The sequence below is a fragment of the Microtus pennsylvanicus genome, chromosome 14 (genome assembly GCF_037038515.1).
Source record: "Microtus pennsylvanicus isolate mMicPen1 chromosome 14, mMicPen1.hap1, whole genome shotgun sequence".
In the NCBI taxonomy this organism is placed as follows: domain Eukaryota; kingdom Metazoa; phylum Chordata; class Mammalia; order Rodentia; family Cricetidae; genus Microtus; species Microtus pennsylvanicus.
Genome location: NC_134592.1, coordinates 3,474,563 through 3,499,057, shown reverse-complemented (window position 1 = coordinate 3,499,057; position 24,495 = coordinate 3,474,563). Strand labels below are relative to the sequence as shown.

General features: G+C 40.6%; 1 protein-coding gene across 2 annotated transcripts in view; it reads right to left on the bottom strand.

The window, feature by feature from the left end:
• The window catches only part of Dync2i1 (dynein 2 intermediate chain 1), a 61,467-nt gene extending 37,737 nt beyond the window's left edge, over window positions 1–23,730 (bottom strand). The window contains exons 1-7 of one of the 2 annotated variants that reach the window (XM_075947799.1): window positions 23,565–23,730; window positions 13,342–13,395; window positions 12,050–12,482; window positions 10,523–10,614; window positions 7,997–8,305; window positions 6,522–6,590; window positions 5,644–5,860 (exon numbers count right to left, since the gene is read on the bottom strand). In XM_075947799.1, the coding sequence (XP_075803914.1) occupies window positions 5,644–5,860; window positions 6,522–6,590; window positions 7,997–8,305; window positions 10,523–10,614; window positions 12,050–12,482; window positions 13,342–13,395; window positions 23,565–23,579 (1,189 nt within the window). In that variant the 5' untranslated portion in view covers window positions 23,580–23,730. The remainder of the gene's footprint in view (window positions 1–5,643; window positions 5,861–6,521; window positions 6,591–7,996; window positions 8,306–10,522; window positions 10,615–12,049; window positions 12,483–13,341; window positions 13,396–23,564) is intronic. The other variant, XM_075947800.1, reaches the window with a different exon arrangement.
• Window positions 23,731–24,495: the final 765 nt, after the last annotated feature.

Here is a 24,495-nt window from a genome sequence, read left to right as displayed (position 1 = left end):
CCCAGCAAGGTGGACATCACCAAAACTGATCAACGCTGCCTTAACATTTTGAATTGCAGATACTAAAACACAAAATTGTGGCCTATGACTTGCATAAAACTCAGCATTAAAATCATTCTCATCATCACCAAAGGATGACCTCAGCAGGAACATTTTAATGTGGTAGAAAGAAATGCAACTTCCCATTAAAATGTCCTTCAAAAAATGTTTACACAACAACTGAGATTCCTTGCCATGGACACTTGTGGCTCCTGATATACAACCATTGGTCGTCATGGCCCAGGGGTCACCCAAAAATAATACTTCTTCTGACATATTATTGGCAGGTAAGCAGTAATCTAGATAAATCCCAGTGCCCCTGTCACTCATCTCAGTTTAGATCATCACCTCCTATCAACACAAGATGTGTAAGTAGAGGACTATAAAATATTTTAACTAAGACAAGTCCACATTCACATAGCTTTGGTTATAGCAGATGCTATATTATTTCTGCTACCATTAACCTCTCATTGTACCTAATTCCCAAACTAAACTTAAGCATAAGGATGTATGGGGAAGAGAAAATATAGTATCTACTGGGCTTGGAACTACCTGCAATGATAGGACTGTTTATGTGTGTGTGTGTCGGGGGGGGGGGGGTGTCCACAGATGACAAGAATGATATGCTAAAATAAGAAAATTAGTATATAAATACAAAATAGTTAAAAAGCAGAAATAAGTATAAGTGAAGATTATATAAATCACTTAGTCTGCAAAAAGGGATAAATTATCAAAACTGTAGGTACATGCTTTATCAGGACACAGATTTCAAAAGACATGATATCCTCATTATTGGGCTGACAGAAAAGGCTCATACTGAAAAAAAAAAATTCCTGAGTCTATCGTTCCTGAGGAAAACAATCATCCACAATCCACCACTTTCTTCTAGGAGTTCCTAGAGTTCTCTGTTATCAACATGCTTATTTTAATTGTATTATTAACCTGTCTCCTCAATCCTCTTGGACATATATTTGAGTTTTAAAAGAGTATAAGACCATCTTGTGGTTTTATATACCTTCAGAGGCCTTTTGAGCACATAGTCTCACTGATCCTCAAAGCAGAGGGCCAGTGATATAGAGGGTGTGGTTTTGGAGGAGACCAAAGTACAAGTTTTGGCACTTCCTGGGGTAAGTCATGCCATGAACATTAATATACCAACTACAAAGCTCCAACCAGACCTTGAGAGAATTGCTGTCCCAGCTGTTAAAATAAAGAAACCTGTCTCTGTCTTTAAAGTCACAGATGCAAATACTGGGGCACAAGCGACACCTCTGGACCCTCAGCATTTGGTACTCATTCCCCAACATATGCTTTTTGAAGTTATGAAATTCTTGCAGACACTATGGTTGACTTTGGTTGACTACAAAAAGGTATTTATCCGTTTCCTACAGCCAAAAAAAATAGTAATATGAGAAGTTTATAACCCTAGGAGGCAGAAGAATGTTCTCCTGAAACAACCTTATGGCAGTCATGGTTAGCCAAACAGGTACAGTTTGCTACAAATGTGATGACTAATCAGGAGTCATAGCACTTATAGATACTGCTCATGGTTTTGAGCTCGCCATATCTATTAACTTATTTAATTATCATTCTAGAGGAGGTCTCACCCTTACAGAAACTAAAAACAGAGACTAAAAGTCAGTGTCCTAGTTAGCATTTACTGTCAACATGACACAGTCTAGAATCACTTAAAAAAAATCATAATTGAGTAATTTTATCAGGTTGGTGTGTGGCTTGACTATGTTAACTGATGTAGAAGAGCTCCACCCACTACAGATGACATCATCCCCAAGTCAGTAGTCGGGGCTAAGATAAGGAAGCTAGCTAAACATGAGCTAGAAAGTAAGTCAGACAGCAAGCCAGCAGGCAACATTCTTCCAGGGTTTCTGCTTCAAATTCCTGCTTGGGCTCCTGTTTTGACTTCTGTTTAGGGGGAAGCTCCACCTTGGCCCCACCTCTCTCTCTCTCCAGACCCTGCCTTCATTATGGTCTCAGTATCTCACCATAGCAGCAGAAAGGAAACGAGAACACAGCTCAAGCTCACACAGCTAGCCAACACTTAAAGTAAACTTTGAAACACAAAAAGAAGCACTATTAAACCTCTTCTGAATTGCTGTCCACAGTACCGAGCGTGGCTTTGTCACTGTAATCACCTCTGTTCTGTCCCCTGTACTAGTCTAATGATGAGAGAGCCAAAACTGAAGTTCCTATTTTCTAAGGAATAATGTGAGTGTGACCAATTAATCTTACCAAGAAGGCTAATGAAGAGATCATGCCAAACATAAATGTGGGAAATAAAAAGGTTATTCACAGATTTATTACGCAGATCTAGATTCACTGCCACTCCACCATGAGTTCATGGTACTAATACCTGGGCTACAGCCAGTCCACACAGTAGAAAGAAGGCTGGGTCCTTTCTTCTGACAAGCCCAGATAGCCCTGGCCCTCATGTTTCTAACTCTCAATTTATAGAATATTAAGAATCCATACTGCTTAATAGCTCGGCTGCCTCTGTAGCAGACAAACATTGTGATTACTGACTATTCTTTCATATTTCCATTTGCATTATTATACTGCAGTAATAACTAATTGCTTTAGCTATTACTGCATGGATACCATCAAAATTAATAAAGATGTAATTCCAATAGGAGAGACCAATGTGGTGGATCAACCTGTTGAAAGGGAAAACTCACCAAAGTAGGATCAAGATAGGCTTTGTTTTTGTCTTTCCAGGAAAATAAAAACATCCATTTGGAGAAATTTAAAGATCTTTAGGCAAATAAGCATCTAAAGAAGGAGGAAAAACTATCTGGAAAAAAATTACCAAAAAAAAAAGGAGTAATCTAGCCTAATGGTATAATATACTTCCAACAGGGTAAAATTTCATAAACCTATAGAACTGTCTGTCTCTACTGGTCTCTACCATGTTAAACAGGTAGTCTTTATATAGTCCCAACTCAATTAAAAACTAAAGGCAGCTTTCGAATTGGAGTGTGGCTCTCTCCTTCTCTAAACCCAAGCATGTTTTTTAAAAGAAAATTCAAAGTCTCTGTCTCATATCAGAAAAGCCACCTAGTATGGAACAAAAAAATAAATCTAGGGACTATCATATTGTCGATAATCTCATTCCCCTTGAATTTACTTTGGCTCTTTTTAAAAAAATTCTTAGATATAAGTACTATCTCAAAATTTAAACTTTCTGCTTTGGTATTAAGGAGATTATAAGTATTAACCAATTCTAACCTTAAGCTTCATGTAGCTTCCTGTACATGATTTCAGGATTGAATCTAAACAGATGTTTAAAAATTAAGCCTGGATATCCCAGAAGTATTTAATACATTATGATCTTTTAACCTTCCTAAGATTGATAGCATATAACATTTGACATGTTTAAGTTTTCTACAGTAAACAATAAACTTTCCTAACAGCAAGCTCTGAAATCTCCAAAAAGATGATGGGCCCCTACAATGACAATTCTACCTGGACTGCAATAATGCCACCAAACAGATAATCACCACCCAAAGATCAGCTTTGGACTACAAACTGCTCAGGACAATTCCAAGCTGAGATGGTCCACCTTCATGCACTACTCCAGCTAGGACTTCACATAAACTCAACACTTTCCCCTTACTCAGAGACTGGTGACAAATGATACATCTGGTTCTCCCAAAATTTGACTACTGTTTCAGTTTTTTTCAGGGTCCCCTAGAGATGCCATCAGCCCCAGACAGTAGGAAGTAATTTAAGAACATGACTTCTACTTTCCCAAGAGGTAGGGTAGGTGGCTTTTGTTCTTTCTCAAAGTTATGAATATCTGTCATCTTATAGGGGATTAGTTAAAAGTTGTTATAAGTTATAGGGCTGAACAAAAGAGATTAGACTCAGGGTTCTTGTTCAGAAAAGAAAAAAGGGGGATAGATATGATAGGATTAAAAAGATAGATTATTACATCTAATTTCAGACTAAAACAGCAACTATTAGTTTTAAATAATTTACATTGGTATGGATTCTTTTTGTTATACTGTATATCTGTTTCTACTTCTGTTTAAGATATTTTTTATACTGATACAGATTTAAGGTTATTTTTTGTTATACTGTATATACATTTCTACTTCCATTTCAGGTAATTTGTATTTTGTTACAAATTTGAGGTTATTGTCCTTATATTGTATATCTGTTTCTATTTTTGCTTATGACATTATCTATACAGCTCATATTGATACAGCTTGTTTATTTATGCAATGTGAAGTTTTAGCCCATAAAAGTTATATTGGATAATAAGGAAATACAGATTAACAGTCACCCATAATTATCAAACTTATAGTCAAATTAGTTGGGTTTTATAGGTATACAGAGATATGTTTCAAATAGATAGGTAATCTTCAAACACTTTAAAGACCTACAGAATATGGAATTTAAAGTGTTTTAATAACTTAAACTTGTTTTGATATGAGATACATCTGCTCCTGGCAGCATCAATCTACTTCTAAAGAGGATGATGGGTACCAAAGACACACCATATGAAGTTTGCTTTCTTTGTGACACAAGCTAGCCCTTAGGGCAAGAAACTGCCCTTTCTTTAACTGCTGACAGTTAGGCTGTCCAAACTGGACAAGCAGAACACAAAGAAAAGCAACTGCCAAATTTTGCCCAGAAAAGATAGGACAGTCCTTCAAAATTTCCTGCTACTGAAAAGGTCTGTCAGATATTCTAGACCTGTAGGCCAAAGATGCATGCCCCAAGGTGGTAGAGGAACCTTAGGTAACTGTCCCAGCAGCCAGCTGTTTCTGTTAGTTCTCACATTTTGAAAGTCACTTGTTTGCACATCCTGCTTACTCAGGTAATATTTTCCTTCTCATTTCTTTGATGGGGATGAAGACTAGACAGAGTTCTCTCGAATCTTGACAAAAGACATATTAGGTGCAAAACTTTGGACTCTTCAGAAAAGGACAGCTATTGGAATAATCTCTATAAATCTGCCAATTACTTATGGACTGGACATTTTGAATACATTTCTTACTTAATAATTGTTCTTGTTGTGTGTAGTTTCATTTTTGTTAAGGTTATCACCTTTCTTTTCTATCTGGACAATATTTGATAATAATTCTTATTCTATATAGTTTTACCATGTTAGGGTTAGAACCTTTCCTTCTTAATTAGATAAAAAGGGGGAACTGGTAGGGGAATTCTGTCACCAACCTACTAGACAATTGAAAGGAGTGTTTTAGTCCTTTTGGTTTTCATGGGAAATGGCTGTGACCAAAAGAAAAGGTAGGGCCCGAGCAATACCTGCTCTCTTTGGTCTGGGAACAAATGGCGGTTGTGGCAGAGGCAAGTGGTGGTGAGGAGGACATCACCAAAGGGAATAAGAACACACGCCTAGAGGCTGCACAAGAGGCTAACAATGCAAGGCAACATACATAGTTGTGCATAGGAACGGTGACTGACATTTCATAGCCATCCTCAACCCACGTCTTGTGCCATAGGCACATCGCATTGCCTGATATATCAAGTATAAAATCTGCCCACCTTGTGGAACTTTTCAGCAAATGTCTACATAGCTCCCAGAACATGTTTCCCAGTTTTAGGTGTCCCTGTCTATACCTTCCCAGGGCTCCTTCTCATACTCCATTCGACCTTGCTTCTGAGACAGTTTCAAAGATAACTCTCCAACCCTTTCATTCTCCGCACTGATTGCCTTTTGAATTTCTTGTATCTCCCTTTTCTGGGCTAGAGGAAGTTCTTCAGCCTTTTCTTTAGAGTCATGCTCATTATTGCTCTCATCATCTCCATCACAAACCTCAAAGTCATCTTCATAATCCTATAAACAAGAATAAGGATTTTTAGCACCCATCACACAAATCACAAATGAGTTAATACCTAAAACAAAACATCACAATTTATGATTCAAAATAAGAAAAAAAACCCTTATTATTGCTAAAGGAAATTTTATAATGCACTGATTTTAATATTGCTAGATTGTAAATTTGCAATATACTGCTGCCTTTGTTTTTCTGAAAATGAACCATGACATAGAACCTTATATATGAAGAAATATAAATAATGTATAAACATTGTGCTAAGATTGTGAAGGGTTATGCACACATATAGTTAGATATGCACACACACATAAATGCTTGAATACAGTGCACTTAAAATGGGGTTAAATTGTAAAACTCTTTAATTATCAAACACAGTGAGGACAAGCATTGGTGGGAATATAGTAAGCTTTGCACAGGTAATGACCAGATCTACATCAAAACTTAACAGACATGGACAAGAGAGAAAAGGCTAACCAAATTACTTTACATGCACCAGTCAGTAGAAGCACACGCCTTTAATCCCAGTACTTGGGAGGCAGAGACAGGTGGATCTCTTGAGTTCTAGGAGAGAAACCCTGACTCAAAAAAAAAATTACAACACAGGCACTAATTTTTAAGAAGACATTGTTAAGCTGAGAAAAATTTAAATGTTATACATACTTCAAAATCATCTTCAAAATATTCATCAGCCGCAGTAGCCTCTAAATCAATGTCTTCCTTTTCAGGTTCCTGGAAGCAAAAGTCAAATATGAAATAAAAAATTCAACCATAAGCTTCACTATTGCAAACAGGCTGGAAACCCTTGTTTTCTAGGGATTGCGAGGTGAATTATTGTAAGACATAACCTTGTAAGAACACACTATACATTTTAAAAAGCTAAAAGAACTTTAAACTTTCACCATAAAAAAGTAATATATGTTTAAAAGATGTTTACTCTAGTGAACATTATATAATATACATGTGACCAGATACAGAACAGTTGTTTCGGATTCTATAAAAAACGGGGCATCTTAGAAAGTGTGTATGAGAACAAATTACTACAGTGGGTCTCAGAAAACATTAAGCAACTAGAATAATGAAGCCAAATATACATAGGAAGAAATTAGATCTTTGCAATCAGTAGCTATACATTTTTAATCTTTTCTGTAAACTGTTTACCAATTCTGATTCAAACTGTTTCATAACTTGATCACTTAATTTCTCTTTTAAAAGTATCAGCTTCCTTTTTAAGGTTTAGTTTCAAATTTTAATGACAGACTTTTTTAATTTTCTGTTAAATGAACATTAACAGCTGGTTGTGATGGCAAACACCAGAAATCTATGCTGATTGGTAGACAGAGGCAGGCAGAGCAGTGGTAGCACACTCTTTTAATCCCAGGACTGGCAAGGCAGTAGATCTCTGTGAGTTCAAGGCCAACCTGGTCTACAGAGGGAGTTCTAGGACAAGCTCCAACGCTACACAGGGTAACCCTGTCTTGAAAAAACAAAAAACAAAAAAAGAAAAAGGAAGAAAGGGAGGGAGGGAGGGAGGGAGGGAGGGAGGAAGGAAGGAAGGAAGGAAGAAAGGAAGAAAGGAAGGAAGGACGGACGATCACTTGGGCCCATGATCTCTAGACCAGCCTGCACAACATAGCAAAACCTCTCATATCTGGGGGCGGAAGGACAGAACACTTAACTACATAACTAAAAGATTTGAGTTCACACTTTTTAAAGGATTAGTAATCTCCCTCTATTGATTACGAAGTATTGACTTAAGTCATATTTTGTATGTCATAATCATTGATGGTTAACAATGTCAACTTAGAGAAGCTCCTACAATATCTACAAAGCACACTCCTGTCATGAAGATGTGTCCAAAGAGTGAGGATCAGTCAGCAGAAAGACCCACCTAAATGTGGACGGCACATCACATATGCTAGAGGCCTAAAAAGCAGTAACATAGGCCTGTTCCTTCTGCCACAATGGACTGGTCTCTGAAAACATGAGATGAGACACATCTGTCCTCCCTTCATTTCTTTATAGCATACATTGTGTTGCAGTAACAAAGATTAGCAGGATATTAGACAGTAAACTGTAACATTATTAGGCGACCCTGAGCAACTTTCTCTACATGTTGACATGGAAAACAGTGATACCTTCGCTTCCCTCCTCTTGTGCGCTTCTCTCCCAGATCTCTCTCTTTTATCTGTGTGACTGCGGCGCCTCTCCTCATCATGATGGAGTCCTTCCTTGTGCCGCTTCTCTCGGTGTCTCTCTTCCACTTCCCTGTCAGAGAGCGAGTTCCCCTTTTCTTTTGAATGTTTCTCTCTTTTGTCCCTCGTGCTGCTTCTGTCTCGGTGTCTCTTGTCCTGATCTGTATCTCTCATCTTCCTGTGCTTCTTTTCACTTTCCTCTTTATACAGCCAGTAGTTGAGAGGATTCTCTTTACTGTCTCCGTACTGCAGCTTTGAAACCAACAGGGAAATCTATGTAAGCAAAGGGGTCACAAGCACTGTCTATGTATTTTAGGATGAAAGAAGCAGAAAAAAAAACACAAACAAACAAACAAAAAATCACACAGCCAGCACTGCTCTGTATCCCTACAATCCTCAGTCTGCTGTCCTGGAAGAAAAGTGATCCTCATTCACACCAAGAAGCACTGCAAAGCAGCAGCATCTAAGCCGAGATGCCCTCCTGGACAGATGTTAAAAATGTCAAAATTCCTCAAGATGATGGTGTGGGTGCCCTGTGTGAAGGCTTGGTCTCTAGGCAGTCACTACTGGGAGGTACTGTGGCCTGCAGGAGGTACAGCCCCAGGAAAGGCTGTGGGGACTGTGGGCCTCAACTCTTCCTATTCCTCTCTCCTCCTCGCTCTTACCTGACTTGGGATGTGAGTAGCTTTGCTCCACCATGCATTCCCACAACATGCCACTGCCCTACAACAGGGCCAAAGAGTCCTGGGCTGAAAGTTCCAATACTATGCATCAAAGTCAACCTTTCTTTTTATATATTGATTTCTTTGGATATACTATTATAGTTACAGAGAACTAACCCAGATACACAGCAAAGCACATAGAATTGGCCTTCTTTCTTGCTCCACAACACTCTTAATTTGTCCTTCACCTTCAGCTCCACAGTCCTGTAGGCTCTGTTGCAAGGTCTTGGTGACATCTGTAGGAAGGCAGTCCCTGTGGAGAACACCAGCACCTGCTGCTACTGTCTGCATGCAGGGACACGGTATGTCGCCTTCCCTTAGCTGTTCCTCATTCCCACCCAGACAAAATGACTATCATCAGTCATCTCTTTATCCCAACACCACCACCAAAGTTCAGCGAGTCACTCGTGACAGGAGTTATTACGATGGTGTCCTAGCTCTGATTCCATCTCGGAATCAGACCCTGAGCAAGCCTGACTGGATCCGTCCAAGCCAAGGGCCGTTGCACTCACTCACTCCCACGGCACACCTTGGTTCTCTATGTTCTTTTCACCAATTTGGGGTGCTTAAGAGTTCCCCCTACCTCCTTCCTCAATTCTCCTTAGCTCTAGTTCACGTTTATTTCTGCCAGGACAGTATTTCTAGAGAAATTAGGGGGTTCTGACTGAGCCCCTCAGCCTTAAAGGCAGGTCAGTACCTAAGATCACTTGTCAAAATTAACTATGTGAATTAAAAAGCTAAGTCTAAAGAACTTTTATAGACCCCTAATAAAACCCAGACAATCACTTCCATCACTATGGAGGAGGAAGACGGTTTGTGAAACATTCTCTCTGCCAAAATACAAACTTATCTATGTCATAATTTGCACTTACTTATAAAAGATTCCTCAAATCAAATTTTTTTAAAAAAAATAGCATCATAATAGCATAGCAAAGAGTTAACCTTTTAAAGTATACCCAAGACTTGCCACTAGAAAGTAAGTGCTACACAAGCGGTAATTAATATGAGGGTGGTTAACGTCCATAAGAAAACACCCACACAGGGCAAAGGAGGAATCTCTTCTAATGTTCTTCAGCCCAGGATGATTTTTTTAAAAAACAATGTTTTTCTGGCCAGTTTTATATAAACCTGACACAAGGTGGAGCCATCTGAAAGGAAGGAACCTCGATTGAGAAAATGCCTCCATAAGATCTCACTGTAGGGCATTTTTCTTCTTAGTGATTGATGGGAGAGGGCCCAGCCCATTGTGGGTGGTGCCATCACTGCACTGGTGGTCCTGGGTTCTCTTTGAAAGCAGATCGAGCAAGCCCTGGGGTAATAAGCAGCACCCCTCCAATGTTTGTGCATCGAGTTCCTGACTCCAGGGTCTAGACCTGCTTGAGTTCCTGTCCTGACTTCCTTTGGTGATGGACTCCATGTGGAAGTGTGAGCCAAATAAAGAAAGCCTCTCCTCCCCAGGGTGTTTGGTAACGGTGTTTCATCATAGCAACAGTAACCCTAAGACAAAATATCTTAGGTGACAGACATGTCAATCACCCTATACAGAGATTAAACACTATATATACATATTGAAATGTCACACTGCCTCCATAAATATAACAATTATTATATGTCAATTAGACGTTAAAAATATTTTTTAAAAGAGAAAATGTCTAGAAGTTTCATTTCCTTCTTAATCAGATTAGCACAGAGGTCCTGAGTGCTATGCTGGCCAGACAGCAGCCTTCCCTCAGGCTGGTCCTATTACCTTTCTTTCTCGGTATCTTCTTTCTCTATCGTCATCTCCTCTCTCAGAATCTTCATCTCTCCTGTCTTTTTCCTCAGCTCGTACTTTACTTGCTAAAAAATACAACATATTTTTAATATTCCCAAACTTTACCATATCAAAAAGGCCATCTGATAATACTGTACATTTTATAACCGTGTATGTGTTCATTAATTTGCATTTTAACATTCTTCAACTAAGACACGTTTTCAAAACTCAAGAGTAAAAAGTGCCAGTATCTGAACTTAAGTGGAAGATAAATATGGCAGGCTAGGAACAGATACAATTCTTCTCCTCTCCCAATTTGAGACAAGCAGGGAACGGTCTGTGTCCCCCAGAAAGTGGAGAAGGGCCTCATAAATGCACATGAGAGGAGGCTGAAGACATTAAGGTGGAGTCGGGGAAACAGGGCTCAAGAGAACCTGCAAGAGAAGCCACAGGTGAGGCATTGGTGATGTCCGAAGGCCTACCCAACACAGAAAAGCAGCCATCACAGAGAAGCAACATTATCTTACAGTTAAGAAAATCCAGGGCTGGAGAGATGGCTCAGAGGTTAAGAGCATTGCCTGCTCTTCCAAAGGTCCTGAGTTCAATTCCCAGCAACCACATGGTGGCTCACAACCACCTGTAATGGGGTCTAGTGCCCTCTTCTGGTCTGCTAGCATACACACAAACAGAATATTATATTCATAATAAATAAATAAATATTTTTAAAAAAAAAGAAAGAAAGAAAATCCAAAGGCCAGGGCTTTAGCTCATGGTAGAGTTCTTGCCTACCATGCACAACAGCCCTTGGTTTGATCTACAAATCCCCAACATTGCAATAAAACTCCACTTCAGTGGAATATTTTTATTAAAATGCTTTATTTTTGCTTATCTACAGACTAAGATTTATTGAGATAATAAATCAAAAATAGTTTCAAAAGTAAAAACACTAGTAAATACTATGAAAATGGTTCCTTTGTTGACTGAATTCTTTTTAAAAAAAAAAAAGCCATAGTAACAAACATAGAGAATAGGAAATGGTGACTTCAAATCTAAAGCTAAAGTATCCATGAAAACCTGAGAGAAAATAAATGAGGAACTAAAAGGCGAAATGCTTCCAACAGTGAAAACTTCCAAATAAAATACCGGCCAAGAAAATGGCTCAACAAGTAAAAGCAATAGCCAATCAAGTCTGACGAACCCCAGAACCCATGTAAAAGCCGGATGCAGGTGCACACAGCTGCCGCATTCCTATAGCAGGATGAGAGGTGAAGCAAGGAGAATCCGCCTTAACCCCTCAGCTCCACAAGCCTAAAGTACATAACATGCAGAAAGAGGCCCATTTCAACAATGTGGAAGGCAAAACCAACTCCTGAACGTTGTCTTCTAACCTCCACTCACAGAGTGTGGCACAAATGAACACACAGTCAATCAACAAACTAATGGAGCAAAAGAAATATAGCTAGTAAACTTACAAAACGTTAGGGTGATACTATAGGAGGAACCCCTAATACAGAGACGCACCTGCGCGGACCTTCTTTTCCACTCTCTCCAGCATCTGCCGGCCGCGCACCTCTCTAACCAGGAGGTCATGGTAGGCAGCAGTCTGCCTGAGCTCTTCTTTCCTGGCCCTTCTGTCTTTCTCTCTCTCTCTGTCTTTGCCTCGACTATGAACCTTCTCTGAATCTTGCTCTCGATGTCTTTCTTTCGGCCTGTCTTTCTCATGGTCTTTCACCTCTTTCCTCCTTTCCTTGTGCTTCTCCCGGTCTCTCTCCCCACGAGGATGTTCTGTGGAGGGGTGAAGGTCTCTCTCAGCAGTCCTCTCCTTGTGGCGGGCCTCCCAGTCTGGGTCCCTGCTCTTGTGTTCTCTGTAATCAAGAAGACCCAGTTCTGACTCCTTGTGCGTCTTCTTTTCTCTGAGTTTCTTCTCTTCCTTGGGACTACCTGATTGTACAGCCTGAAACAACACAAGGAAGAGCTTCCTTGACCAGGAAAGCCACACACATTGACTCCCACTCATCAAAAACACTTAAAAATCACTGGCTGCAGTAAGATTTTCTCAGTCCAGCAAGATGAGAGATGGAGCTGAATGAATATTCTTAGAAATACTCACTGGAGTCCTGCTTAACATTTCAACAAATACAGTACTGCCAATCACCCCAAATAGCAGAGGTTTTCATGTTTATTGACAGATCAAATCTGAAATTTCATTAATAAAATACAGCCTATAGTAAAAAGAGATAACGAAGCTGTGTTTTAAAGTTGTTGAGGCAAGAACCACTTGTTTACTACACATGGAATAAAGCCAGTTAGACACCACAGCACTTAAGAGGCAGAAGCAGGTCCATCTCTGTGATCTGGTTTGCATAAGTTCCAGGCCAGGCCGGGCTAGATAGTGAGATCCTGTGTCAACAACAACAACAAACCCAGACATGTAATACAGCACTCAGGAGAATGGGACAGGATGATCACAGTCCCTTCAGTTCAAAGCCAGCCTGGATTACAGAGTGAGACCCTATTTAAAATTAATTAATTAATAAAACTTTTACTATGAAACTTTCAGAAGAACTAAATCTCAATCACAAAACTCAAGCTGGTGGGGCCTCCAGACTGGGCACCTCAGTGCCAGAGCAGGACTATAACCCATAGGAGCTCCAGAAGTACTAAACCCCTGGCTTCGTCTTTGATCCAAAATGCCTTCTTGTAATGAACTTCTTGTAACCAAAGCTATGCAAGGTTATGCCAAGCTGGTCGCACTGTCCAAAAGACCATGAAGGTTCCATGTGAATCCCAAATAAGTCTTTAAAATATATTACCTTAAGGTGTCTTCTAAGGTCATCTGCTTTCCAAGTGTCATCTTTGGTTCTTCTCTAAAATCAAAGTACAAAATCAGAACTATCAAGTCAGGCATGGTGGGACAAACCACATCCTATCACTCAGGAAACAGAGTCAGAAAGATTCCAAGTTCCAAGACACTTTCGGCTATATAAGGAGATTCTAGGTGAAAAAATTTTCAAATAACCAATTTTATGTTTTCATTATACGGTTTGTATCAAGAATAACTAACTAGAACCCGAATCGGGAGGGGAAAGGTGGGGGCGGTAGTTCCTCTGTCTCCATAGCCTGCCTGCAGCAAGCAGGGTGGGCCCTTTGTTTGCAAGCTACCCAAGCAGCACGGAGTTTCGATCTGGGCACCAGGAGAGACATCATTGTGCTACCCAAGCAGCACGGAGTTTCGATCTGGACACCAGGAGAAACATCACTGGGGAGTGACATCACTGGGAAGGTACATCAGTGGGCAAGAAGACCTGATCCTGTAAAAGAAGATCCATAGGGAAGCATTCGGAAGAAAAGATGGGCAGGCGCCAAGGCAAGAATTCACCCAACAATCTGAATGACAACATGAAACCAACAGAACCCAGCGACCTCACAACAGGAGGACATGAACACCTTAATCAAGAAGAAGTAGAAAAAACTGACTTTATGAAAGTGATAGAGGCCCTTAAACAGCATATAAGAAAACGCCCTTATAGAAATGGATGAGAAGTATAACAGAGAGTTTGAGGAATTGAGTAAATCAGTGAATGATACCCTAGGAAACCAGGGAAAAACAATCAAGCAGATAATGGAAACAGTTCATGACTTGAAACCTGAAATGGAGGCAAAGAAGAAAACACAAACAGAAGGCCGGCTGGACATGGAAAATCTAGGTAAATGAATAGAGCCTACAGAAACAAGCATAACCAGCAGAATACAAGAGATAGAAGAAAGAATCTCAGATTCTGAAGATAACATAGAGAGAATAAACGCATTGATCAAAGAAAACAGCAAGTCCAACAAACTCTCATCACAAAACATTCAGGAAATATGGGACACAATAAAAAGACCAAACCTAAGAATAATTGGAGTAGAAAAAGGAGAAGAAGTGCAGCTCAACGGTCCAGAAAATATACTTAATAAAATTATAGAAGAAAACTTTCCCAACCTGAAAAAAGATGTACCTATGAAGGTTCAAGAAGCATACAGAGCACCAAATACGCTGGATCAAAAAAAAACATCCCCTCGCCATATAATAATCAAAACACAAAATATACAGAATAAAGAAAGAATATTAAGAGCTGCAAAGAAAAAAGGCCAAGTTACTTATAAAGGTAAACCTATCACACTTACACCTGACTTCTCTATGGAAACCATGAAAGCCAGAAGGTCCTGGATAGACGTACTGCAAAAACTAAGAGACCATGGATGCAAACCCAGACTACTATACCCAGCAAGCTTTCGTTCACTATAAATGGAGAAAACATAATTTTCCAGGATAAAAACAAATTTAAACAATATGTAGCCACAAATCCAGGCTTACAGAAAATAATAGAAGGAAAATCACTAACCAAGGAGTCCAACAATGACCACAATAACTCAGACATCTAGAGACCCTTCACCAACACAAATCAAAGAAGGGAAACACACAAACTCTACTACTAAAAAAGTGACCGAGTTAACAACCACTGGTCATTAATATCACTTAATGTCAATGGACTCAACTCACCTATAAAAAGGCACAGGCTAAGAGATTGGATAAGAAAACAGGATCCAACATTCTGCTGTCTACAAGAAACACACCTCAACCACAAAGACAGGCACCTACTCAGAGTAAAGGGCTGGGAAAAGGCTTATCAAGCAAATGGACCTAAGAAACAAGCAGGTGTGGCCATACCAATTTCTAACAAAGTTGACTTCAAACTTAAATCAATCAGAAGAGATGAAGAGGGACATTTAATACTCATAACAGGAACAATTCATCAGGAAGAGTCGCAATCCTGAATATCTATGCCCCTAATATAAAAGCACCCACGTACGTAAAAGAAACATTGCTAAAATTCAAGGCAGCCATCAAACCGCACACACTAATAGTAGGAGACTTCAACACTCCTCTCTCACCAATGGACAGGTCAATCAGACAGAAACCTAACAGAGAAATTAGAGAATTAATGGAGGTAATGAAGCAAATGGACTTAACAGACATCTATAGATTATTCCACCCAAAGAGGAAAGAATATACCTTCTTCTCTGCAGCTCATGGAACCTTCTCGAAAATTGACCACATACTCGGTAACAAAGCTAACTTACACAGTTACAAAAAAATATTACTAACCACCTGTGTCTTATCAGATCACCATGGATTAAAGTTAGAATTCAACAACAATGCTACCCCCAGAAAGCCTACGAACTCATGGAAACTGAACAGTCAACAACTGAACCATACCTGGATTAAGGAAGAAATAAAGAAAGAAATTAAAGTCTTCCTTGAATTCAATGAAAATAAAGATACAACATACTCGAACTTATGGGACACTATGAAATCAGTCCTAAGAGGAAAGTTCATAGGACTAAGTGCCCACTTAAAGAAAACAGAGAAAACACACATTGGAGACTTAACAGACCACCTGAAAGCTCTAGAAAAAAAAGAAGCAGACTCACCTAGGAGGAGTAGAAGACTAGAAATAATCAAACTGAGGGCTGAAATCAACAAAATAGAAACACAGAAAACAATCCAAAGAATCAATGAATCAAAAAGCTGGTTCCTGGAGAAAATCAACAAAATTGACAAACCCCTATCCAAACTAGTCAAACGGCAGAGAGAAAATTTGCAAATTAATAAGATCAGAAATGAAAAGGGGGACATAACCACAAACACAGAGGAAATTCAGAGAGTCATGAGATCTTACTACAAAAGCCTGTATGCCACAAAACTGGAAATTGTAAAAGAAATGGACACTTTTTTAGATAAATACCATTTACCAAAATTAAACCAGGACGAGGTGAACAATCTAAACAGACCTATCAGTCGCGAAGAATTAGAAGCTGCTATCAAAAACCTCCCTACCAAAAAAAGCCCAGGGCCAGATGGTTTCAATGCAGAATTCTACCAGAACTTCCAAGAAGACCTAATACCTATACTCCTCAATGTATTCCACAATATAGAAACAGAAGGGTCATTGCCAAATTCCTTTTATGAAACTACAGTTACTCTGATACCAAAACCACACAAAGACTCAACCAGGAAAGAGAATTACAGGCCGATCTCACTCATGAATATCGACGCAAAAATCCTCAACAAAATACTGGCAAACCGAATCCAAGAACACATCCGAAAAATTATCCATTATGATCAAGTAGGCTTCATTCCTGAGATGCAGGGCTGGTTCAACATACGAAAATCTATCAATGTAATCCAGCATATAAAAAAACTGAAAGAAAAAAACCATATGATCATCTCATTAGATGCTGAAAAAGCATTTGAGAAAATTCAACATCCATTTATGTTAAAAGTCTTGGAGAGATTAGGGATACAAGGGTCATACCTAAATATAATAAAAGCTATTTACAGCAAGCCGACAGCTAACATCAAATTAAACGGAGAGAAACTCAAAGTCATCCCGCTTAACTCAGGAACACGACAAGGCTGCCCACTCTCGCCATACCTCTTCAATATAGTGCTTGAAGTTCTAGCAATAGCAATAAGACAACATAATGGGATCAAGGGGATTTGAATTGGCAAGGAAGAAGTTAAACTTTCGTTATTTGCAGATGATATGATAGTATACATAAGCGACCCCCAAAACTCCACCAAAGAATTTTTACAGCTGATAAACAGCTTTAGTAATGTGGCAGGATACAAGATCAACTCCAAAAATCAGTCGCCCTCTTATACACAAAGGATATGGAAACAGAGAGGGAAATCAGAGAAGCTTCTCCATTCACGATAGCCACAAACAGCATAAAATATCTTGGGGTAAATCTAACCAAGGAAGTGAAAGATCTATTTGACAAGAACTTTAAGGCATTGAGGAAAGAAATTGAAGAGGATACCAAAAAATGGATGGACATCCCTTGCTCTTGGATTAGTAGGATCAACATAGAAAAATGGCAATTCTACCAAAGGCAATTTATAGATTCAATGCAATCCCCATCAAGATCCCATCAAAATTCTTCACAGATCTGGAGAGGACAATAATCAACTTGATATGGAAAAACAAAAAACCCAGGATAGCCAAAACAATCCTATACAATAAAAGATCTTCTGGAGGCATTACCATCCCTGACTTCAAACTCTATTACAGAGCTACAGTAATGAAAACACTGTGGTACTGGCATAAAAACAGAGAAGTCGACCAATGGAATTGTATAGAAGACCCGGATTTTATCCCACAAACCTATGAACACCTCATTTTCGATAAAGGAGCTAAAAGTATACAATGGAAGAAAGAAAGCATCTTCAACAAATGGTGCTGGCACATCTGGATGTCAACCTGTAGAAGAATGAAAATAGATCCATATCTATCACCATGCACAAAACTCAAGTCCAAATGGATTAAAGACCTCAATATCAGCCCAAATACACTGAACCTGATAGAAGAGAGTGTGGGAAATACCCTACAACAGTTGGGCACAGGAGATCGCTTCCTATGTATAACCCCAGCAGCACAGACATTAAGGGCAACATTGAATAAATGGGACCTACTAAAACTGAGAAGCTTCTGTAAAGCAAAGGACACTGTCACTAAGACAAAAAGGCAACTCACTGACTGGGAGAAGATCTTCACCAACCCCGCAACAGACAAAGGTCTGATCTCCAAAATATATAAAGAACTCAAGAAACTAGACCGTAAAAGGCTAATCAACCCAATTATAAAATGGGGCACTGAGCTGAACAGAGAATTCTCAACAGAAGAAGTTCAAATGACCAAAAGACACTTAAGGTCGTGCTCAGCTTCTTTAGCAATCAGGGAAATGCAAATCAAAACAACTTTGAGATATCATCTTACACCTGTCAGAATGTCTAAAGTCAAAAACACCAAGGATAGCCTTTCCTGGAGAGGTTGTGGAGGAAGGGGTACCCTCATCCATTGCTGGTGGGAATGCAATCTTGTGCAACCACTGTGGAAATCAGTGTTTCGGTTTCTCAGGAAATTCGGGATCAACCTACCCCTGGACCCAGCAATACCACTCTTGGGAATATACCCAAGAGATGCCCTATCATATATGACAAAACCATTTGTTCAACTATGTTCATAGCAGTATTATTTGTAATAGCCAGAACCTGGAAACAACCTAGATGCCCTTCAATGGAAGAATGGATGAAGAAAGTATGGAATATATACACATTAGAATACTACGCTGTGGTAAAAAACAATGACATCTCGAATTTTGCATGCAAATGGATGGAAATAGAAAACACTATCCTGAGTGAGGTATCCCAGACCCAAAAAGATGAGCATGGGATGTACTCACTCATAATTGGTTTCTAGCCATAAATAAGGGTCACAGAGACTACAATAGTTGAACCTAAAGAAGCTAAGTAAGAAGGTGAACCCAAGGAAAAAGATATAGTTATCCTCTTGGCTATGGGAAGTAGACAGAATTGCCGGGGACAAAATTGGGATCTTGGGGTTGGGGTGGGATGGGGGTAAGGGGAGATAGGGAGAGAAAAGTTAGATGGGAAGGGGGGGGACTTGGGGAAACAGGAGGATTGGGATAAAGGAAGGTTGGACAGGGGAGCACGGAAGCACAATTCTTAGTTAAGGGAGCCACTTTAGGGTTGGCAAGAGACTTGACCCTAGAGTGGCTCCCAGGAGCCCAAGGCGATGTCCCCAGTTAGTCCCTTGGGCAGCTGAGGATAGGCAACCTGAAATGACCCTATCCTATAGCAATACTGACGAATATCTTGCATATCATCATAGAACCTTCATCTGGTGATGGATGGAGATAGAGACAGAGACCCACACTGGAGCACTGGTCTGAGCTCTCAAGGTCCCAATGAGGAGCGGAAGGAAGGAGAAGATGAGCAAGGAAGTCAGGACCACGAGGGGTGCATCCACCCACTGAGACAAGGGGGCTGATCTATTGGGAGCTCACCAAGGCCAGCTGGACTGTGACTGAAAAAGCATGGAATAAAACCGGACTCTCTGAACATGGCGAACAATGAGGGCTGATGAGAAGCCAAGGACATTGGCACGGGGTTTTGACCCTACTTCATGTTCTGGCTTTGTGGGAGCCTAGCCAATTTGGTTGTTCACCTTCCTAGACATGGACGGAGGGGGGCGGACCTTGGACTTTCCACAGGGCAGGGAACCCTGACTGCTCTATGGACTGGAGAGGGAGGAGGAGAGGAGTTTGGGGGAGGGGGAGAAGGTTGGGAGGAAGGGGAGGGAAATGGGAGGCTGGGAGGAAGCGGATACTATTTTTTTTCCTTTTCTCAATAAAAATAAAAAAATTAAAAAAAAGTAACCTGATGGTAAAAAAAAAAAAGAATAACTAACTAGCACATACTTGCTCTCCTACTGAAATGAAAGATGATCCAAACAGAGGCCACAGTGGGACCCACACCTGTAACCCCAGCACTTGGGTGCCTAGGAAGGAGGATGCAGAGTCCGAGGCCAGCCTCACATACATAGGGATATTCTGTCTCAAAAGGAAACAAAAAAAGGATACAAATATTGATTTGTCTAGAATAATTCACTAGTCTAAAGTGATCCATAATCATTACAGGACACATCCATTTAGCTACTTCAAAAACTACTAAACATACCGAACAAAACTGACAGCATAACGGTGGCAGCTACAGGACAGATCTAGGGCAAGCACTCTGGGAGCACGTGTTGGACGTCAACCGGAAGGATCGGATCGCACTGGCTGCGTTCTAGAGGCCTGTGTTCAAGTCCCAGCACCTACACAGCACTGACAACTGTCTACAACTTCAGTTGCAGGGGCTCTCACCTCATCTTCTAGCCTCCTCAGAAAACAGGCAAGTTTACAGATATACAAGCAGGCAAAACACCCATACACATAATTTTTTATTTAAGCAAAAAATGCCAGAAAGTATTTTTCCGATAGGCCACAATAAACTCTCTCATCCCAAGTACTGAGCACAGGGCTGAGTCAAAGATTTCTGCTCCTTCTGCTGTGGCTGGCCCATCCTAGGCCAGAAGGAGACAGTGTGACTACCAAAAAATGTGGCTCCCACTTTGCCTTCCTTGACTACCTACTACAGGAGCTCAGCTGTAAAGAAGGGCACTAGAGCGGAGGCCCCACGGCATCTGCTGGAGGCCAGGATGTGAGAGTCCACCCAATGAAGCACCACGTACAAGCCCCAAACCTGAATCTGCCTATTTGAGATCCCAGACGTTAGAGGAGCAGAATAAGTCTTCTAAGTTGTATGTTCTCAAATTCCAAATCCACGAAAACAGAAGCAAAATAAAAAACATCACTGATGTTCTAACAAATTTAAAGTGATTTTCTTTCTCTACAAAAATAAAAACCAGTAGGTAAGGGTAGACAAAATTTTCATTTAGCATCCAGTCTACATCAGATGCTATACTAGGTCAAATACACTATTTGAATCTCACTCTGTTGAGAAGAGTACTGGGTACTAGAGAAGTGGGTCAGTTGATAAAGGAGTTGCCTCAAATGCGGGAGGAGGTGCCAGGCATAGTGGCGCACGCCTTTAATCCCAGTACTCCGGAGGCAGAGGCAGGTGGATCTCTGAATTGAGGCCAGCTTGGTCTACAAAGCAAGATCCAGATAGCCAAGGGTTACAGAGTAAGAGCCTGTCCCAAACAAAACAAAACCAAAGTATGAGGAACTAAGACCTTGTTCTCAGAACTCCAACTTAAAAGCCTGATGTGGCTGGCCCTCCTTCCAACCCACCTCCATGCCCAGGGCTTCAGCCTCTTGCTGCAGACCCACTGTCCGCCTAGATCTTCCCAAAAGAGAAACTCCCCACAACACATAATGATCAAAACACTAAATTACGGAACAAAGAAAGAATATTAAATGTGGCCAGGGAAAAAGACCAAGTCACATATAAAGGTAGGCCCATTGGAATAACACCTGATTTTTCAATGGAGATTTTAAAAGCCAGGAAGGACCTAGTTAAGCTCTGAGAGACCACAGGTGCCAGCACAGATTACTCAACCCAGCAAAGCTATCAATCACAATCCACTAAGAAAGAAAAGCATGTCAAGATGCAAAACAATTAGCTGTCAACTAATCTAGCTCTACAGAAGGCGCTCCAGGGAAGCGGAGACTGCAGAGAAGGTTGACCACACCAGCAGCTCTCTTCCTAATGCTGCAGCCCTTTCATAGAGTTCCTAATGCTGTAGGGAGCCCGTTCATAAAACCATTCAGTTGTTACTCCAAAGGCGTAATTTTGCTACTGTTATGGATCATAATGTAAATATGATATGCAGGTTATCTGACAGGCAACCCCCAAAGAGGATGAAATCGACAGATTAAGAACCGTTGAACTATAGACAGGAGGGCATAAGAATTAAATAATCCCGGAACAGTGTATTAAATAGTGGGGGAGGGGGCAGGGAAACAACCCCACAACAACAACAAATAACAAGAATAAACCCTGCTCATTAATAACTCCCAAGAGTCTCAATTCCCCAATAAAAAGACATAGACTAACAGACTGGATTAAAAAACAGGCTCCATATTTCTGCTGCATCCAAGAAACACACCTCACCTGAAGGACAGATATCACCTTAGAATCAAAGGATGGAAAAAGGTATTCCAAGCAAATGAACCCCCCCCCCAAAAAAAAAACAGGTATAGCCACTTTAAATACGAGACAAAACAGACTTCAAGCCAAACCTAGTCAGAAGAAACAGGAAAAAAGGCACTAGATGCTCAGCAAAAGGGAAAAAATGGATGTTACACTTCTAAAGATTTATGCACCAAACACAAGGGCACCCAAGTTCATAAAAGAAACACTACCATGGCTAAAATCACACTTTGGCCTTCACACAGTGATAGTGGATGACTTCAGTACCCCACTCCCATTAACAGAGAGCTCGTCCAGACAAAAACTAAGCAGAAATACTGGAATTCAACAACATCATAGGTCAAATGGACATAACAGGCATCTACAGAACATTCCACCCGAACACTAACAAACATACCTTCTTCGCAGCAGCTCATGGAACTGCCTCCAAAAGTGACCACGTATTAGAACACAAAGCAAGTTTCAGCACATATAAGGAAACTGGAATAACACCCTGTCCCCAACCCGAGCACCATGGATGAAAGCTGAATATCAATAACGGAAGAAATGACAGGAAGCTCACAAACTTCGTGGACACTGAACGGCTCACTGCTTAATTTCAAGGAAGAAATAAAAAATTAAAAAAGTTTTTAGAATTGAATGAAAATGAAAATACAACATACTCCAACCTAAGGGACACAGTGAACAAAGCTCTTAGAGGCAAGTTCATAGCACTAACTGTTTCCATCAAACAACTGGAACTTCATGCTACACCTGACAACTCTAGGAAAAGAAGAAAGAACACCCCGAAACAGTAGATGGCAAGAAATAATCAAACTCAGGAGTAGAATCAATGAAATAGTAACAACAACAAAAACCAATATAAAGAATCAATAAAACTAAGAGCTGGGTCTTTGGGAGAAAAAAAACCAACAAAATGGAGAAACTTGTACCCAGTAAACCAAAAGATGGAAAGATAATCAAAATTAATTAAAACAGATGAAAAAGGACCCATCATAACAGACACTGAAGTAATTCATAGGATTTATCATAGGCAATTGATTTGGAATCATAAGGACCAGAAAATTTCGACATGGATTTTTTAATACAAAGAACCTACAAAAGTTAAAGTCAACAACCTTATCTACTGTCGACTCAAATGTGGCACCTTTCAGCTTTTTTATTTGTTATTTGCTTTTGTTTTGTTTTGTTTTAAAATATAAAGAAGATCGGCCCCCATAAAGGGTGCCTCGAGACCAGGAGTTCTATGCCTTCCTTAAGTTGATTCTCAGCCATGCCTCTGGGTAAGTTCAGAAACTCCTCCACAAACAGCACCTGGAGCAGAATAGAGAGAAGCGGCTGCAAAGCTAAGAACCCCCGGACCCAAACTCCACCCAGCTCTCTCCTCAGTTCCGAGGGAGAAATGCGGTCACTTTTGCTGCGAAAGAGTGGGGAAACACGGGCGCGGACTGAACCCCGCGGCACACCAACCTTCCCAGGCTCCATGGCTCCTCGAGGCCGGGGCAGCCGCGTGTCTTCAGCCCAGGAGGCGCGGGGCACCCGGGGAAGTCAAATCCGATGTCGCTCAGCCTCCACTAACCAGCCAAGGCCTACGGGTCGAGGCTCCCCTAGCAGGCTGGCGTTCCCGTCTCCTAGCAACCAGTCAACGTTGAGGGCCCAGCATGCCCCACGGCTGTTCCCAGTACGCCTGCGCAAACTTGCTTTTTGCAAACCGGCGGGAGCCGTTGTAAACTAATGTGTGTGTCTGGTTTCCTGAGCGGCTTTTGTATCTTGTGGTGTCCTTGTCTCATCCTTGGTGCCCACAGTTGACAACGAAAGATGAAAAGGAGACGATGGATGAGCTTTATACTCAACAAGCTTTGTCTTTCAAACCGCACCCCATAGACTGTCTTTTAATGAAAACCGTTTGTGGTCGGCTGTGATGGTGCACACTTTTAATCCTATTAAAATGGAGACAAGGCAGGAACATCTTTGTGAGTTCAGACCAGGCTTTCTCCATGCTGAACATAGGATGTATCTGCTGAAAGGTTGAGGAGTGAACGTATGTTACCATTCTGAGCTTCTGCAGACGAGAAATTTACTTTGCCCCACTTTTCCAAGCCACAGGCTACTGTAACCCAGTTTAGGATTTATGACAGTCCGCCTGCTCAAGGTAGTCGCTAACCCAACTCCTTGGCATACGAAAAGTACTAACAAATACACTAATTCTTTCATATTTGCCTAAAGTCTTTTATTATCTTTGTTTCCATTTATAGGCACATTCTTTAGAAGGAAGGTAATCTTGGTGGTGGTTGTGACTTATTTTGCTCCGGTTCTCATAGCAACTTGTTTTACTGGTTTTTGTCTATGGCCAAAAAGAATGATAAACTTTTACAGCTTGCTCACCGAGGCAGGTAAATGA